General features: G+C 36.4%; 2 protein-coding genes across 4 annotated transcripts; both read left to right on the top strand.

Moving 5' to 3' along the window:
- The first annotated feature begins 437 nt into the window (after positions 1-437).
- On the top strand, positions 438-8,915 carry LOC110801256 (dihydroflavonol 4-reductase). Its single transcript, XM_022006601.2, has 12 exons — positions 438-656; positions 2,797-2,966; positions 3,516-3,707; positions 4,165-4,327; positions 4,446-4,632; positions 4,734-4,839; positions 5,498-5,627; positions 5,968-6,137; positions 7,115-7,309; positions 7,745-7,907; positions 7,993-8,179; positions 8,664-8,915. The coding sequence occupies exons 1-12, from the start codon at positions 539-541 to the stop codon at positions 8,806-8,808; spliced, it is 1,926 nt and encodes a 641-aa protein (XP_021862293.2). The 5' UTR covers positions 438-538; the 3' UTR covers positions 8,809-8,915.
- A 21-nt stretch (positions 8,916-8,936) lies between these two features.
- Positions 8,937-18,482, top strand: LOC110801289 (phenylacetaldehyde reductase). Of its 3 annotated transcripts, XM_056843947.1 has the most exons (11): positions 8,937-9,214; positions 9,812-9,981; positions 11,040-11,237; positions 12,036-12,198; positions 12,386-12,485; positions 14,590-14,744; positions 15,182-15,351; positions 16,752-16,946; positions 17,595-17,757; positions 17,852-18,038; positions 18,159-18,482. In XM_056843947.1, exons 1-11 carry the CDS (start codon positions 9,088-9,090, stop codon positions 18,307-18,309), a joined length of 1,779 nt encoding a protein of 592 aa, XP_056699925.1. In that variant the 5' UTR covers positions 8,937-9,087; the 3' UTR covers positions 18,310-18,482. The 3 variants fall into 3 exon arrangements, with proteins under 3 accessions (XP_056699925.1, XP_056699926.1, XP_021862330.1); XM_022006638.2 differs by lacking the exons at positions 8,937-9,214; positions 9,812-9,981; positions 11,040-11,237; positions 12,036-12,198; positions 12,386-12,485 and adding an exon at positions 13,818-13,975; XM_056843948.1 differs by lacking the exons at positions 14,590-14,744; positions 15,182-15,351; positions 16,752-16,946; ... (1 more) ...; positions 17,852-18,038; positions 18,159-18,482 and adding an exon at positions 12,961-13,244 and having other exon boundaries at positions 12,386-12,572.
- Positions 18,483-19,598: the final 1,116 nt, after the last annotated feature.

Raw genomic sequence — 19,598 nt, 5'->3', positions numbered from 1 at the left:
CGATAAGAGCAAGTCCTTACCGTTCCTATTACATACCCGGGGAGTATCACTTAGGAATTTCTCGCTAATTTTTTCATTTTCTTAAAATATTTTATTGTTTGGTAATCATAAATCAAAATACTTTTATCGCTTTATTAACGTTAATGTCGCCAAATAATTTCCCATTTAAAAAAATACGTTACAGATGTGGATTTTTTTCACAACACCCAATATGTAATCCGTAAAGTCTAATAGCAACTCACTCACACAATAGTTATTTATACATTAACAAAAATAAGTCATAATAAAATAGAACGATTTTCCAAGAAATTGTTAAAATCAAAATTAATTTCCAACTTAAATTAATTTAAAAACTATTTCCCGTGGTATCGTCCACAAGTTTCGGGAATGTTTTTTTTTTTTTTAAGCAGAAATCCACAATTTAAAATATTAAACCGCTAATTGTAATGGAAAACATTAAGCATCATCTCATCTTCATTAACTGACTCAACCAACTACCAGCTAGTGAGAGAAACGGAGAGTAGTGAAGAGAGAGAAAATGTCCGGAGCAAGGAAGACGGTGTGTGTCACCGGAGCTTCCGGTTACATCGCTTCATGGCTAGTCAATCTCCTTCTTCAGCGCGGTTACACCGTCAATGCCACCGTTCGTGATCTCAGTTTGTTTCTCTCTCCTCCTTTTTTGTTTTCATCAGAATTTCAATTTTGTTTACTTGTTCATTGCTGAATTTTGGTCATTTTGTTTCTTAATCATAATCGATGATGTAACTGAGTTGTTCTGTTCAAATTTCTAGGGTTTTCCGATGATTATTGTGTATGAATGTATGCTGTTTTGTTTTGTTTTGTTGAATTATGGTCTGTTTTTTTGTGTGATCATAATCGATGATATAATAGAGATATTCTTTTTGAATTCGGGGCTTTCTGATGATGATTTTGTGTGATGTTTTTTCTTTTGCTGGATTAAGCAATTGTGATTAAAATGTCCTAGTTGTCGTAAACTCGTAATTCGACTCATAATTTAGAATAAGGTGTGTGTCTGATGATAATGATGTGTGTGTCTGATGTTTATTTTGTGGTTGACATTTGTGATTAAAATGTCCTAATTGTCCTAATTCTATCCCATAGTTTGGATTTTGGGATAAGGTGTGTGTCTCATGCCTATTTTTTGTTGAAATTTGTGATTAAAATGTCCTATTTTTGGTAATTTTGCCCCGTAATTTGGGATAAGGTGTATGTCTTATGATTATTTTTGTTGAAATTTGTGAATAATCTTAATTTCTTTCAATGCATTTGTGATTGTGTTTGTCAACTAATTTTTGGTAGTGGGTGCTAGTATAAGGTTTACTTAGGATAGATGAAGAAGAATTGAGGATGCCGTTGACTGCTGATGAGGTTAAGGTAGAGGCTGAGATGTATCATGTATGTAGTCTTATGCCAAGGATTCAATAGTACCCGATTGGTTTGGCTTATAGTTAATGTAATATGTAATTCTTAGATCCAACTCGTCAACTGAACCGAACTTATGAGAAAAACCTCAAAACTTGATCAGCTTTAATCTGATTAGCTCGAATTTAACCCAATTCAATCGATTTGTGTCTTATGCAGCTTGTAAAATGGTTTATAATTGTAATTGACCCGAATCATTCCCCTTGATACTTATTGTGGTCTTTATAGAGAGCAATGGGAAAGTGGAAGGAAAAGGGAAAGGGAATTTTTCTCTTCCTTCTCTTTTGTCTGTGTTTGCTTATTCATTTTGCCCTTAATGGGTTCAGCTCAAAGTCTTTCCACAATCCACAACCGTTTTGATTTCCATTCCCTCTATCAACCCCTGTATTTGTTGTCACCACCATTGTTCTACCCTCCCACCGAAAGTATTAGCCCTCCTCTGAAAGCCACTTCTCCCTTTTTGCCTCCATATTACCCCTATTCAGTAAAGGTGTTCCTAGTATCTTTCAAAAATTCAATCCAGATAAAACTACCCCTAAGTGGACAGAGAAGTAGAGAACAAATGTAGACTTGTGATTAAATAGGATTTGTGGAATTGTGAGTGTTAAGTGAGAAGTAGTATGTAAATGCTCTGGAGTCTATGTGCAGGAACTGTAAATGGAAATTTCTGTAAGCATAATGTAAAGAGTATGTTTCGTGGGTAACTGGGAGTGAATACCTTTGTAGTGGTAGCCATTAAGGCATCAATTTTTTTTATTTGACAAGAAAAGAAGTGGTAGGCTGGTAGCCATTAACTAAGTCCTACACTGAAGTAGTCTGGGTCAATGTGCTCTATATTTGTCTTTGTCATTCTCATTTGTTACATGCATGTTAAAACTTTGTCTTCGTGTTAAGTCTCTTAATAGCCCATGAATTGTTTCAAGCACTTGGAATTAGTGTGAGTTAAAAATTAGGTAACAACGAGAGGTGCTAGGGGGAGAATTGACGTTTGGGCGAGTGAAAATAAGGTAACAATGGGAGGAGCTGGGGATGGGGGGGGGGGGGGGGGGGTGGGGACGAGGTTTTCCATAGAAAGTATCTAATGATCTGTTTTGTCCTTGAGAATTATTTTTCCTACATAAAAAATGTATCTGATTATAAGCTGACAGATTGGGGAATGAATCAATCAGGTTTTCTGAAGGAATATGTCAACGCTTTGCAAATTAGTTGAGATATGTCCAAATATGAAACTATCTTCTCTCGGTCCTATGTGTACACCAACTCTTTGAAATTTGTATCAGTCCTTATTTATATATATAAAATAAATCTTAATTTGGATAGCTAATTTATAGAGAAGTTTCATTTTTATTGCAGATGATCCAAAGAAAGTTGAGCACTTGCGTTCTCTAGATGGAGCTAAGGATCGGCTTCACTTGTTTACTGCAAACCTATTGGAGGAGGGATCTTTTGATGCTGCTGTGGAGGGGTGCGAAGGTGTTTTTCACACTGCTTCTCCCTTCTACCATGATGTTAAAGACCCAGAGGTTCAACTTTTTCTTTGCTCATTTCTTTGTTTCTTTTCTTTCATGATGCTCATTAAACATGGAAAAGTTACGGGTTTTTCATTCTTTACTGTACTAGTGGCCTATGGACTGTACATGTGTTCCTACGTAGACAAGTTCTTTGTAAGCCTTCTCATTTGTAGTTGTCATTGTTGTAGGAGAGGGGTTCTGTAATTGTCATTGTTGTAGGAGAGCGGTTCATAAAATACTCAGAAAGTAGCATTTACAAGATGAGACCAACTACCATTAGTGTTGCTGCCTTTTATAAACCTGCTAGTCTGGTGCCAGCATCGCCGCATCGGTTTTGTGGTGATCGTTCGCTAACTTGTTTTTGTAGTATTTCTATTACTATTGTATAACTTTTCCGGTGGGATGGAGCTGGCAAGTGGCATCCATATAGTTTGTTGAAATGGAACAATGTTAGCAGAATAGTGCACCAAGTTTTAAGTAGATGTTTTTGATGTTAAGCAGTGATGTTTCTGTGGCTTTGGTTTATAGCTGATTCTTTCCTTCTTGACTTCTTCATATCAGGTTGAATTGCTTGATCCTGCTTTGAAGGGAACACTTAATGTTCTCAATGCCTGTGCAAAAGTCCCATCAATAAAAAGAGTGGTGCTGACATCTTCAATTGCAGCAGTTGCATACAATGGAAAACCTCGAACTCCGGAAGTGGTTGTTGATGAAACCTGGTTTTCTGATCCAAATCTCTGTAGGGAAACAAAGGTGCGTAATTGTCTTGGACCTGTAGTCAAATTTTTGTCCTTTGCTTTCTTTGTTGCTATAAGTGACCAGCAAACAGGGGTACTTCTAGAAATATGTGATCCTGGTAGACATAAGTTAACCAATGCCAGCCCCTTGATGTGTCTTCCATGTATAGACTATACGGAACTGAAGCTGCATTCAGCATTAGGACAGTTAATACTTCATATTGTTTAAATGTTTAATGTGCTAAGTTTTAAATATCATCATATATCTACAAGTCCATACTAGGAATTCCTAATAATCAGGTAGCTTAATCGTATTTTTGGTGTTTTTATGGCTTAACGAAACTGCAAATGCAGAGTATTATAGGCAAGTAATTGATTGTATTAGCTAATCAGCGTAATTAACTAATTACAACCTTCCCACTATCGAGAGGTGGAAATTCTCTCCCAATTTTTAATCTTATGAGTTGCTGCAGATGTGGTATATGCTCTCTAAAACTCTGGCCGAGGAAGCTGCATGGAAGTTTGTGAAAGAGAAGGGTATTGATATGGTTACGATAAATCCAGCAATGGTTATTGGACCATTGTTGCAGCCAACACTCAACACAAGTGCAGCTGCAATAGGGAGCTTATTCACTGGTATGCATCATGCGAGAAATTGTTATTGTTTTTTGTGAGGCCAGAACCTTTAAACCACAGCAATTAAGTAACAGGTTTGCTGACTGCTATGCTTTTGTTCTTTTTCCTATCTATGCAGGGTCAGAAACTTTTAAAAACATGGCACCCGGTTGGGTTAATGTTAAAGATGTTGCCATGGCACATATCCTGGCACTTGAGGTCCCTTCTGCTAAAGGGAGGTACTGTTTAGTTGAAAGGGTCGCCCATTATTCAGATCTTGTGAAGGAGTTAAAAGAGCTTTACCCGAATGCCGCACTCCCTGAAAAGTAAGTTGTTTCATCTTCAGTATTTCCTTCTGTTTATGTACCCTGTCATATCTTCCGAGATTCCTTATTGATAACTTGCTGAACCTCCAAAAAAATTTCAGGTGTGTAGATGACAAACCTTTGGCACCAGTTTACCAGGTCTCTAAAGAGAAAACTCAAAGTTTGGGCATCGACTATATTCCTCTTAAAACGAGCCTCAAGGAGACTGTGGAAAGCCTGAAGGAGAAGGGATTTATTAGCATTTGACTCACTTGAGTTACATTTGAAAATCAATAACTAGGTTTGAATAAGAGATTTTGAGTAATATTGGTATGAGTTATTTTGCATATGTATGGGCATTGATTAGTGCCAATTCCAGATATTGTTCTCAAAACTCGTCTTTCAATTTAATAAAACACTGACTCAAACTTAACAGAGGTTCTTTATCTTAAAAATGGTATCGTCAATGATATCCATTTTTTACTAGCTTGGATGGATGAAATGGGAGAAGTGTAGTAAGTAACTTCCCATGAAATAAATTTTCCCATGGAAAGTTAATACCCCGTGTGAACCAAACGTATAAAATATTCCGTGGAAGGAATACCTGTGTGAACCAAACGTGTATGGTGGTGAACATCTTGGTATCTTTCTACTTTGTAGCATTTTCTGGAATTATGGGTGCACCGAGAAGACTGCTACCCCTGAAACTGTTAAATGTCTTTATTCATCATATTTTACATGGACCTACAGGAAATGAAAGGCATGGGGTCATAATTTGAACTCTTGTGGTCCTGTGGATATGTATTCTTTCTTTCTTTCTTTCTTTCTTTGTCTCTTTAGATATCTTTCAAAAGGTAAAACAAGAGCAGCAAAAATTAAGGAAAAGATGGATGAAACTGCAAAAGGAAGAGGGAAGAAGGTGTGTGTAACAGGAGCATCTGGTTACATAGCTTCATGGCTTGTCAAATTCTTGCTTGAACGTGGTTATACCGTAAACGCTACTGTTCGTGACCCAAGTATGTCCTCTTTTTTACTCTCTTTCTGTTATTAGTAATGAGCAATTATATTATTTCGAATCATGTACTCGAGGTGATAAGTGGTTATCTGATTACTGAGCAAGAATTTAAGACTATTAGGTGTTGTCTTTTTGCTAAATAAGATGTCCATTATGTTTGGTTATGAGTATATATAAGATTACGTTCATTTTAATTTCTTGTAATTTAACGAGCTTCGTGGAACGGAGGTAGTATTTAAAAAAAAACTTTTTCCCCTTGATCCCCGGGAAGGGAAAAAGACAGGGTCTTGAACAATATTACTACTATATGTATTGAAAGTTTTGGCTTCTAATTGCTGCAGATGATCCAAAGAAAACAGAGCATTTACTGGGAATGGAGGGAGCAAAGGAAAGATTACACTTATTCAAAGCAAATCTAATGGAAGAGGGCTCATTTGATTCAGCCATTGCTGGATGTGAAGGTGTTTTCCACACTGCCTCCCCAGTTGTTTTCAAGCCCAAAGATCCTCAGGTCTTATTTTACTCCTCCTCATCTGTCTTTTGTAGCCGAGCCCACCCTGTCATTGGGATTAAGGCTTCAATATTTTTGTTATTGTATCTGCCTTTTGGTAATTACTATTTACAGAGTTACAGTGTGTACTTTGTAGTAGTTATTAGGCTCCGTTTGGTAGGGCGTAAAACGTTTTCATGGAAAACGATTTTCCCCTTTTCAATCATTTTACGTTGTTTGGTTGGGTAAGGGATGATAAACAATTTTCCATGACTCCCTCAAAGGTGGAAAACCCTTTTCCATTTGAAAGGGAGGGAAACCACTTTTCCTTCTTTCCTCCTTACTTCCCTCTCCTTTCTTCCCCTCAATCTTCACCATCTTCTCTCATTTTCCTTTAAGGTACCAAACAAAAGAAAACTAGTTTGAAATTGTGTTTTCCCTTGAAAAAAGTTTTCCATGAAAATCATTTTACAATGAAAACGTTTTACGCCTTACCAAACGGAGCCTTAGTCACGTGTACTCATTTGCGATATTCCATAAAAGTTGTCACCTTTAAGTTTCGATTGCACCTTCTGTTGGAGGACTCACTCTAGCTGAAAAATGTCATCTGCTCATTCAGTTGAACTCTCCGAATTTCAAGCCCTTTCATATTTCAATCACATACTTCTTCCGTTCTTATTTACATGACACAATTTCCTTTTAGGGAAATTCCTTTTTAGTCGACACAATTCTATTATGGGAAAGCTTTATATGGTGATTTGTCATCTTTGCCCTCACTTTTAAAGAGGTGAAAGTGATGGTTGGTTGTTGTTGTTAAGAGGCATTTTTGTCCTTAATATTGTGTCATGTAAATAAGAACAGAGGGAGTGTCTTGTATCTCCCTGTTCAAAATTGAAAGTCACGTACTTTGAACTCGTAATGTCACAATTATATTATTATAACAAGTTGCTAAATTCTAATCATCTTACTGTAAGTAAAATGTTGCACTTATGATACAGGCTGATGTACTTGATCCTGCTGTCAACGGAACACTCAGTGTTCTTGCCTCTTGTAAGAAGTTTCCAACCGTAAGACGGGTGATTTTGACTTCTTCTACTGCTACAAGCATGTTTACTAGTCGAACCCTAGCTCCTGATGTGGTGGTTGACGAAACTTGGTTTTCTGATCCTGAATTATGCAAGGGTTCTGATATGGTATGTTTATCTCCTGATTATATGTGCATATTTACTTGGAGATAAGTTTTTTTTTGCTTGTGTAGAATTATTACGCGTTTGTCTTGAGAATATTATTTGTTCGGTCTGGAAATCATCCATTTTGGCTCTATAAATCCATAATTGTGTGATTCAGACTAGTAATATGACTTGATTCATCAGCATTAGCTTCTGTAGAGTGTAGCCAAACAGTCTTCTTCTCCCAGTAGGCCTCTAATCTGACCCTACACGGCTACACCTCGCTCCCCAGTCCCCATAGTGTAATTTAAACTAAATATATGACACGAATTAGTATTACTCGTGTCTGAATCCATCTGTATGTAACAAAAGTGTTTGCTAGGACCCGATGAAGTCCATGATTCTAGTTAACATACTACTCCGTATAATGCTAGTATTTAATATGCTATTTTTGGACAGATGTATTACGTGCTCTCAAAAGTATTAGCCGAGGAAGCTGCCTGGAAATTTGTCAAAGAGAATGATATTGACATGGTTTCGATCAACCCTTCCATGGTCATAGGCCCTGTGTTGCAGCCAACTATTAATGATAGTGTAGCTTCAATCTTGAACTTGATTAACGGTGTGTTAGCTTAGGTAAATGTCGTACATAATCCTTCATCTTGTCTTAATATGTAATAATGCATGACTTTTTAACTATTTAACAGGGTCCGAATCTTATCCAGACTTAGTTTGTCCATGGGTACATGTTAAAGATGTCGTGGAAGCTCATATACGTGCATTTGAGATACCTTCAGCTACGGGACGATATATTTTAAGCGAAAGGGTGTTACATTTTTCAGAGGTTAAGAAGATATTGCATGAGCTTTACCCCTCTCTGAAGCTCCCTGATAAGTGAGTTTTGTTGAAGTTTTTTAAGGATACTCTTGTTTATGTACTCGTAAAGATGACACTGGGTCGGCCGGGCCAGAGGCACGGCACGAAAAAAAACACTACCCAACACGTGCAAGGAAGAATATGGCCCAACACAAGCTTGAAGTCGTAGGCTGGGCCGGGTTGCATTTTTTTTGAAAAAAGCTGGACACGACCCAACACGACAAAGCATGTTAAATTAACTGAAATTAGGCTAAAGCACAAAGGCACGAGGGCTTGGGTCGTGTTTGGGCTACATTGCTGAAATTTTCAGCACGGCCGGCCCGACACGTCACAAGTGGGCTTGGCATGGGCCGGGTTTGTTCAGACCCAATACACATGGGCTCAACATGAAGCCCAACCTGGCCCGACCCACAACCATACTTTTGTACTCGTACATTTTTTGCTTTGTATTTCTAATTTTCGAAGCCTGTCTTTGATCCGGGTTCCCATAACTAATTTTCAGATGTGTGGACGTTGGGCCTCTACCAAAAACAATCTATCAAGTTTCGAACTCTAAGGTTAAAAAAAGCTTAGGCATCGAGTACATTCCCTTCGAAGTAAGCCTTAAAGAAACTGTGGAAAGCCTGAAGCAGAGGAAATTCGTATAAGTTTTTTTTTTCCTTCTGTTGAAATTTGTACAGTTCTGTTTGACTTAAATGACGTCGACTTATAATAACTTATTCATAACATGGAAATATATGATTCAGTTTTCCTATTTTCTACTGTTTTTTTCTTACAAGCAACATAAGAGGCAAATATGTATACTTAACCACTGATGTTCACATTACTGAAAGTCAATAAAAACTGCGGCGCAAGCCCATCATTTTACTCAATAAAACGTTGAGCAGATGATGAGGGTAGTCATTTGAGAAGAAGAAGCATAAAAGATGATGAACATTTCAGGGAAAGAGAAGGTGGTGTGTGTAACAGGAGCATCTGGGTACATAGCTTCATGGCTCGTTAAACTCTTGCTGCAACAAGGTTACACTGTCCATGCCACTGTTCGAGACCTAAGTATGTGCACTCTTCCATTCTGTTTTAGCTATACTATTGTTCTCTTTGCCTGATTTTGATTATGATGAGTTTTTTAGGTTTGTCTAGATCATTACTAGTATTGATTTTTATCAGTTGCAGAACACAAGCTGATGTATTATGTATATGCATGCTGCATAGAGTTGGAAGCTCGAACATGTGACTTTCGAGTTCACGAGTTTGAGTCCCCTACTAAAGACTAGTACTTTGCTCTATTCTTCACCTGGGCTGGTCTGATTTTTCCTGTTTCTGATCTGATCTGGTCTGATCTGAATTTGTCTGGTTTAGTTTGAATTTTTCTACGAGTGTGAAATTTTTTCTACGAGTGTCTTTGTCCCTTTATGTGCTGATCTGAAATTTTCTTACTTGGTCTGGTTTTAAGAAAAATAAGGAATAAGCAAAAGAAGAAGGTGAAGAGAACATAGCCTTAAATGATACTCAAACAGTTTGAGTATCATTTAAGGCTATGTTCTCTTCACCTTCTTCTTTTGCTTATTCCTTATTGACTTTTGATCGAGTTCACGAGTTTGAGTCCCCACTAAAAGTCTAAGACTTAGAAGTGTATACTTGTTGATGCAGATGATCCAGAAAAAGTGGAGCATTTGAAGAGATTAGAGGGAGCAAAGGAGAGGCTTCATCTCTTTAAAGCGGATTTGTTGGAGGAAGGCTCTTTTGATTCGGCTATTTCTGGGTGTCACGGTGTCTTTCATACTGCTTCTCCTGTCAATTTCGACGTCAAAGATCCCCAGGTTTCATCTCTTTCTCTATTTTCTCCTGTCAATTTCAACCACGACTTCGTGTCCGGGCCGGGCTGGGCCACAACAACCTCTGGCTCTGCGCGCCCTTCGATTGTGTTAAGTTGTCTAGTCACAGATTTGTACCTCTTACTTACCAGTTACCAGTAAACTGTTCATCAGAGTTGAATCATTCCCGCTTGTTAAAGCTACCCACCTTTAGTAGATGGACGTTAAAGTAGAAACCGTTCATTGCAAAGGAAATACAATTAGGTAACCATAGACTTCAACTAGTACAAAGTTGAAGGGTAAGTGGTCCAAGTTAAAAATGATAAGCTGTTAAAATTTAAATCATGCTTGATCTCACCAAATTAGACTCAATAATTCATTGGACCACAAGAATTGCTTTTGTATTAAAAAAGAAAATTCCATATTCATTTATCTAATTTTAAATCATGATTGCTTTAAAATCGTCTCTTTTTCTCATGCACCAACAAACATCCAATATTGTATTCATAAAGATAAATTATATGTATACAATATTAGAAGTTGTTAATTGTCTTACGTAGCAAAGCCATACACGGAGTAATAATACTAATATAATAATTGATAAGGATCACCAATAGCAAATTAATATAGAAAAGGTCACCAAATGGCAAGAGTCATATGCCTCAATAAAAATAATTCGTTCACGACAGTGTTTAAGGTAAGGGGTAACATTTTAGGTAGCCGATTGCAGTAAAAGTAGCGTTTTTAGGTAGTTAGCACTTAGCAGTAACAAGTAGTGTTTGGATAGTTTTTAAGGGGTAGCGTTTTTTAGGTAGCTTTTAGCAGTAAAAGTAGTGTTTTAACTAGGTAGTTGTTAGCAGTAAGGGGTAACATGGTGGTAGCGTTTTAAGTAGCTGTTAGCAGTGAACGTAGCGTCAAATATATTAGTGTATCAATGCAGTTGTGTTTGATCAAATTATAGTTCATTTTCAAACTATATGCATCTTTAGTTGCATTTTACAATCTCAATCCATGTTGATTATTCATTAAAAATTGATTGTTCGGTAATATAATTATTTATGTAGGTTGAAGTAATTGATCCAGCAGTAAAGGGAACACTGAATGTTCTGAATGCCTGTAAAAGAGCTGATACTGTAAGAAGAGTAGTTCTCACATCTTCAATGGCAGCAGTTCTATTCACTGGTATAACTCTAGCACCAGATGTTTTGGTTGATGAAACTTGGTTTTCTAAACCAGAGTTTTGCAACTATTACCCTAACATGGTACGTGTTGAATCCTTTTCAAAACCAATGTTATCAAGCTAATTTTGGTGTAGCTAGCCTAGTAGTTTGTGGGTAACAAGGTAAGAGTTGAGGGAACAAATAACAATTGCAATAAAGCGATAGAACTATAGAAGTAGGCATAGAGTTGGGCACGTGTTGGGCCGTGTACGCCCACGTGATGGGCCTCGCATGCCTAGTGTCCTAAGTTAGGACTCCTAACAGGCCGTGCCTAGAACGACCCGAGAGAAAGTGACGTCGAGTCGTGCCGTGTCGTGTTGTGTTAGGCTCGTGCAGTCGTGCCTCTCTTCCATAGATGAGTCATGAGTCTCATACACGACCCGTCTCACGTGCTGTATCGGGCCGGACCGGACCGTGCCGTGCTAGCATGGTTAGTTACTAATTTTAAGATTTTTTGTTAATAGATTAAAAAAATAAGTGTGCCGGCGTGTGGGCTGGTCCGTCCTGCTCGTATTGGGCCCGTGTAAAATTTCTAAAATGATATCCATGCACGGCCCATGACTCATCGCCATGCCTCTCGTGTCGTGTTGGGTTTACAATGCTGTGTCTGACCAATTTCGTACCGAGCTCACGCAGCCCGCGTGTAGGCTTGGCCCATGCACAACTCTAATTGGGCAGTTTCTAGAGAGAGCTAGAAAATTAAGTTATCTACGAAGTTTTTTCTTTTTTTTTCCAATTTATCCTTGTACATCCGGGTTTTGTTTTGTGTGTGAATGAGCTACAAAAGGTGTTGGTATATTTTGATAAAATTAACTTCTTGAACTTTAATTTGATTTGCAGATGTGGTATCTAACATCCAAAACTTTGGCTGAAGAGGCTGCATGGAAGTTTGCCAAAGAGCATGGTCTTGACCTAGTCTCAATGAACCCAGGCATGGTAATTGGTCCTATGCTGCCGCTGAAGCTCAACGAAACCGTATCTCTTATTTTCACCTTGATCAATGGTTCGTACTCGTATTAATTATATCTTCATGATGCAATTATCTGAATCTGTACTAATGAGGTCTTGGCATAGTGGTTAAGACGGATGGTCTGTGTATGATAAGTCTGTGTATGATAAGTCTCAGGTTCCAATCCCCCACCCCTATTATCTGATTTTGTCTTTGATGTGCGACAATGTTTAATTGTTAGGGGAACAAACATATCCAAACGTCGCACTACCGTGGGTGCACATCCAAAATGTTGCGGAAGCTCACATTCGTGCATTTGAACTTCCTTCGGCTAACGGGAGGTATTGTTTAGTCGAAAGCGTGGTACATCACTCAGAGATTGTCAAAATGTTACACGATCTCTATCCTACTCTTCCAGTTTCTGATAAGTAAGTGTTGATCCTTAATTAAATCTCCGAAAATCCGATGCATTCTTTAGTACAATAACTGTACACGATGATAATATAACTTTTACCTAATTTTTTGAAACTTTTAGCATGTTTTAAACTTTTGTATTATTTAAAAAAGTTGACAGATTAATATTTTAAAGGGTTATATGATTAATTTTATACATTATTAATAATTTTGAATAAACTATTTTTATCATTAAAAAATAGATAACTTTTACATAGATAAGGGTAACTTTTAAGCATTTTCAGTTAAATTTGCTCCAGTGTTAATATTTATTATACACCATTTGTAAATAAGAATTTGTGTTTCTCTAGTTACAATCTATCTCTTACGAAGTATAACTTTCTCGAATGGTTTTATTATTAGGTGTGCGGATGAAGGACCGTTGGCGAAAACATACAAAATATCCAAAACCAAAGCTGAAAGCCTTGGCATTCAATATATTGCTTTGAAAGACAGTATTAAGGATACTGTTGAAACCTTTAAAGAAAAGAAGTTGATTACCATTCCTAATGCTACTATGGAATAACTTTGATTAGCATTCATAATGCTAAGTACCATGGGTTTCATTCAATAAAATTTGAACAATATATGTATTTTCTCATTTTTCTATGTTATTTTAATGGAAATGAATCTCTTTTTTTTTTCAATCTACTTGTACTAAGACATAACATAAATGGATTTTGTTTTACACAAATTCTTATTTACAATGGGTGTACAACAAATATTGTACACTGGAGTAAAAGTTAACTAAAAATGCTTAAAAGTTAAGCTTATATATGTAAAAGTTATGTATTTTTTAGTGATAATTTTTTTAATTTTAGTAAAACTTATTTCTTTAAAATGACAAATAATGTGAAAATTAATCATTTAACCCTTTAACATGTTTATTTATCAACTTTTTTATTACTAATATAAAAGTTAATCAAAACTAGGTTAAAGTTATAAAAAATTGGGTTAATGTTATCTTGGTGTACAATAAATTTATTGTACACCTAGTGCGTGCAAGATCTTTTGTTTGTTTTAATGTGCTTTTTAAAACGAATAAAATGATGTATAAATTATAATTTATATGATTTGGTATTGGAAGTTGAGTAATTATGACTGGTTTGATGTGCACACAACTACACAAGTAACACACCAATATAAGTTTTTTTTGAGGGAACGTTGTGTGTGTGAGCCGGGATGTATGCATCACAAGTAACACGCCAATATAAATTTGTTGAAAACAAAACTGAATTCTCCAAAGTTTTGATTATTTGTTGTATGAAACTCAGCTTTATATATTAGTTATGTTTCCTATTTTTATCAAGTAACAATTTAACAAAAAATCATCTACAAAATACGGACTACAAACTCAACAAATCACGAGAGAGATTAGGTATTGCTGTTATTTTTATTTTGAGAATTATTACGGAGTATTTAATAAGTTTAGTTGTGTTATTTCTTCCTTTTTTCTTCTTAATTACGGAGTACTAATTAGCTACTTTATGTCTTTTGTGAAAATAGAATTTCATGAATTTTAAACACTCTTCTAGAAATACTACTACAAAACTATAGTTACCATGCGTTTTCCATTGATTTCAATCATTTTCCAACGAAACTTGTTTTTCGTTGAAGCAAACATAGCATTTTCAACGTAAAATGATTCGACTCAAACAAAACGAGAGGAATAAAATTAGAGTAATACTACCTCATCAATAAATTAGTAAACACACGATTTTAACAAGACTTTAACGATTTAGATGTCAACAATCTTTAAGAATGATATACAAGAACTGAGATCGAATCCCGTCTAGACCATCTACACTTTATCGACCTATCTACACCCAGAAATAATAAAATACAATAAGAAAAAGCTCGGATTATTTTTGACTTGTTTCACCAAAAAAAAGTTTATTTTTGACTTGTTTCATTTCTTCATTCAAATCTTATACCAGTTCATTAGTCTCTGAACTGATTAGTCTCTGAACAATTTCTGCATTTAAACATCAGCTCTTCAGAATTCAGAACTCAGAATCCAGAAAGAAAGATGAGTGGACACGGGATGATCGTGTGTGTAACTGGAGCTTCTGGGTACATTGCTTCATGGCTTGTAAAACTCTTGCTCCACCATGGCTACACTGTCCATGCAACTGTTCGTGACCCAAGTAATTTAAACCTTAATTTCGTTTATTTTTAGTGGAAATTTCATCTGGGCTTCACTTATTTGTTGAAATATGACTACCCTTTTGAGTTTTGATTGAAGTTAAACAGCAATTTTGTTAATTTTTATTGGAAATTTCAGCTGGGTTGCACTTATTTGTTGAAATTTGACTACCCCTTTTGATTAAAGTTAAACAGCAATTTTGTTAATTTTTATTGGAAATTTCAGCTGGGTTTCACTTATTTGTTGAAATTTGACTACCCCTTTTGATTAAATTTAAACAGCAATTTTGTTAATTTTTATTGGAAATTTCAGCTGGGTTTCACTTCATTAGTTGAAATTTAACTAACCCTTTTGATTTATTTGTTAGTTCCTAGTATTCAGATTAATTTAGGTTATGTTTTTCATCAAATTGGGAATTGATTGGAATTGCTGTTTCAGATGGTCAGACAGAAATTGAGCATTTGTTGGGGTTAGAGGGAGCAAAGGAACGACTTCACCTTTTCAAAGCAGATTTGATGGATGAGGGTTCCTTTGATTCTGCTATTTCTGGCTGTCATGGTGTTTTTCATACTGCTTCTCCTGTTATTTTCACTGTCAAAGATCCCCAGGTTCTTTTTTTCTTCAGAAATTTCTTATTTTAGGTTTATTATGTGTGATTCTGCTGTTTGTATTGATTCTGTGTGATTCTGCTTTTTGTACTGATTCTGCTTTTTGTATTGATTCTGTGTGATGCTGCTTTTTGTACTGATTCTGCTTTTTGTATTGATTCTGTGTGATTCCACTTTTTGTACTGATTCTGCGTGATTCTGCTTTTTGTATTGATTCAGTGTGATTCCACTGTTTATATTGATTCTGTGGAGCTAAATACTATGGATTAAGACTTATTTCTTGTATTCACATTAATAGTGCAAATTTGGAATATTGAACAAGAAGCCAAAAAAAAAAAAAAAAAGGTATTGCTGTTACATAGAGGAAGTATTTGGTACTTTTGGGTGCGTGGGGGCCTCACGGGGCACATATGTCGGAAGAATGCCTGGGGTTTGAGATGGGGGACTCGAACTTGAGACGGGGTGGACGGAAGGCAGGTTCCGTGCCACCAAAACAACCAAGCTTTTCATTGAGGGAGAAGTAGGGATCCATGGTTAAGGTAGTTTAGTATTGAGGAATTTATAATTCTTATGAGTTGGCCCACAAAACAAGCTACATCTCTTGTCAATTTTATGTATAGCTACCAAAAACTATTCATGGCCTAATATTGATTCTACAGTGATTATAGTAGTAATTTTTACCATTAGCTGTCTCATGTGGGCTTATATTTATGTGTGCATTATCATCATTTCTTACTTGAAAATGGCGCTATTTAAAGGGATGAGGTTGCACAGATTTGAACCTCAACCAATAACACCAGCTCACGGTATAGGCTAGTGGTGGTAGTGGTGGACGGTGGTTGTTATTAAGTATCCCTATTACGAGGATTAAAACTCATAGACCACTTTGAATAGTGACAGATGGCATGACCTCTAAGTTTAATAGTTAAACAGTTCATGATAAATCACAAATTTATTGTTATCCTCACCCTAAATTCCTAAAATAATAATTCACTTCATTATTGGAAATTTCAAGGTTGAAGTATTGATAATTAAGGGATTCAACAATTCAAGTCTAATGTTGTATACTATGTCCTACATTCAATTTTATGTTTTAGGGGAAGATGATCCTTCCGCTACTTTTGCACTTCTTCATTTCAACTCAATGTTACCTGATTCGCTAGTATGAGACTGGGTACGGGTACGCAATTCGCTACCTAATTTGCTAAATTAGACCAAAATTGTACCATTTTCATGTTATAATTCATTTTTTTGGTTCGTGGTTCATGGGGTGATTAGAGAATAACACTGTTTCAACTTAATAGATACGGAGTATGAAGGTGTGATTCCTAGTTGCTGTGACTTTCAATACTTCAAGCTATTTATTCCTGTGTTATAATGTTATACTTTGTGATTGGCAGGCTGATGTGCTTGACCCTGCAATCAAGGGAACACTTAACGTTCTCACGTCCTGTAAAAAGTTCCCTTCTGTCAGAAGAGTGGTTTTAACATCTTCAATGGCTGCGGTTTTATACAATGGAAAACCTCGAGCTCCTGAGGTTGTTGTCGATGAAAGTTGGTTTTCTGATCCAGAGTTGTGCACGGAATCACCTATGGTACGTCCTGCTGTAAAACATACACCTTACCACTTATTTAGGAGCGGGGTGGGGGGGGGGGGGGGGTACAGTGAAAGAGTTGGACATCAAAGTCAAAACAATTCCCCATGCTGTTTACATTAAATACTTCTTCGGTTCTTCCGTTTCAAAAAAGTTGCAACACTTTGAGTTTTGCCACTATTCATACACCAACTTTGACCATGTACTTTTACTAATTTATTGAAAGCAAATGTTATCAAGAAAAATGTCACTGAATTGATTTAATTATATACTTTCATAATTTAAAATTTCAAGATTCTTTTAGAAAAAAGTTAATTAGGGATAAGTATGGTCAAAGTTGTGTCTTGGCAAACGTGCTCGTCAAAGTGTTACAATTTTTTTGAAACAGAGGAAGTAATATATACGTGCTTGTCTTTCAAGGATCTTATACTCTAGGATTTGCTCATGTGATGATTTGACTTCCCTGATCATGTAGTTCTTTCAAGCCTTGGGATTTTGTTAACTCTCTCCTAGAGTGTTTGTTTTTATGCTTTTCAGTCTCTTTTGTAACTACATAGTATACATTAGCCTTGGGAGGGCTTTATGTGATACCCTTTAGCACTTTCTTTCTATTATTATTGATTTATGTGATCTCATTGGCTAGTGCAGATGTGGTATACTAGATCTAAAATCTTGGCTGAAGATGCTGCCTGGAAATTTGTCAAAGAGAATGGTATCGACATGATCACGATAAACCCAGGCATGGTAATAGGTCCCATGTTGCAACCAAGACTAAATACATCTGTAGCTCCAATTCTGAACTTAATTAATGGTGTGTATCTCTTCTGATCATGGTACCAAATTAGTACTTAAAAAAGTAAGAATTATGTCATTGACTTAAACCTGTTTTTTGTTTTTCTATACAGGGTCAGAAACTTATCCAAATGCAACCTTTGGTTGGGTCCATGTTAAGGATGTTGCAACTGCACATATCTTAGCATTTGAGGTTCCTGCAGCTTCTGGGAGGTACATTTTGGTCGAAAATGTTGTTCCTTGTTTCGAAATTGTGGGGATTTTACAAGAACTTTATCCTTCACTTAAACTCCCGGATAAGTGAGTTTATTGTCTTTCTTTCTTTCTTTCTTTCATTTTTTGGCATCCTCTTTTCTTTGGCATCTATCTACTTTCAAATTTCATTCGCTCTTCTTAATCACCCAAGAACTGTTTCTTCAGGTGTGCAGACGACAAGCCTTTAGCACCAACATATCAGGTTTCCAAAGAGAAAACGAAAAGTTTGGGCATCAACTATATTCCCTTTAAAGTAAGCCTCAAAGAGACGGTCGAAAACTTGAAGGAGAAGGGCTTTGTCAGCTTTGAGGGCTAAATACTGTTTTACTGGACCGTGTAAATTATTATTGATAAATGATCAGAATCTTAAGAGATGGAGATATGTCTTATTCTGTGCCTATATTGTTTAACAGTGATAAATTCATCTGAACTACTGTCTTGAATTTATTCACCGTATCGAAATCAGCATCATACTTGTCTGTTCTTGCATATAGAATTTCATACTTGTCTATATTGTTTAACAGTGCTAAATTCTGCTGAACTTCTGTCTTGAATTTATTCACCGTTTTCAAATCAGCATCGTACTTGTCTGTTCTTGCTTATAGAATTTCATACTTGTCTATATTGTTTAACAGTGCTAAATTCTGCTGAACTTCTGTCTTGAATTTATTCACCATATTGAAATCAGCATCATACTCGTCAGTTCTTGCTTATAGAATTTTATTTGGGCATGGGCCTGGTTTTGGTTCTGGTTCGGTTGGATGGAACTCTGATATCATATGGCAGTCATTGTCATTGACTCATTGTTAAATGAACTAACTGCTGACAAATTTGTCACAGTTGACAGCCTACACTCCTGTGCATGTTGCAGCAGCATATCTTACTTAATTCTTACACACATTTTCTGTGTAATGTATTGTATCTCATCAAATGTTATCCTTGTAATGCCACACCATCTCTTTGTCTGTCTCCCTGATTTCCCTAAGGTTTCTGTTGGTCAAGAAGCAGCAGCATGAGTTATTCTATGGAGTGGGGCAGCAAAACATGAAGGGAAGACGGTTTGTATGACTTGTGTAGCACTAGAGGGAGAAAAGAAAAGCTTCACCTATTTAAAGGAGACCGATGTAAGAAGCCTGCTTTTGCTGGATGTAAAGGTATTTTTCATGCCGCATCTCATGTTTGTTTAAGCGACCAAGATATGCTGGTTCTAATTTCTTTCTCCACCTTTTCCTTTTGGTAGTGACTATTAGACAGATGGGTTTTGTTGATGAAAGCTAGTTGTCTGATCCTGAGTTCTGCATGGACTCCAATGTGGTTAGTCTGTCTGCTAGTTTATCTGTTTCTTTTAACGCTTCATCGCCTCTTGCAAAGTCTGCAATTAGTTTCCTAGTATTCACATGAAAGGGTAAATAAAATCATACTCAAAATGATTTTCGCTATCAATATATAGTAACTGTTGCTCAAGTAGCCTGCATTTTGTTTATTAGACAACCTCTTTTGGCTGCAAAATTTGGCATATTTTCTTAATGAAACCTGGTTCCTCTGCGTTATATACTTATATATTCTGAATATAGTTGGGACCCCAGAAAAAGGTAGGAATGAGAA

Source organism: Spinacia oleracea, chromosome 4 (genome assembly GCF_020520425.1).
Source record: "Spinacia oleracea cultivar Varoflay chromosome 4, BTI_SOV_V1, whole genome shotgun sequence".
NCBI lineage: Eukaryota > Viridiplantae > Streptophyta > Magnoliopsida > Caryophyllales > Amaranthaceae > Spinacia > Spinacia oleracea.
This window is presented reverse-complemented; position numbering and strand designations above follow the sequence as displayed.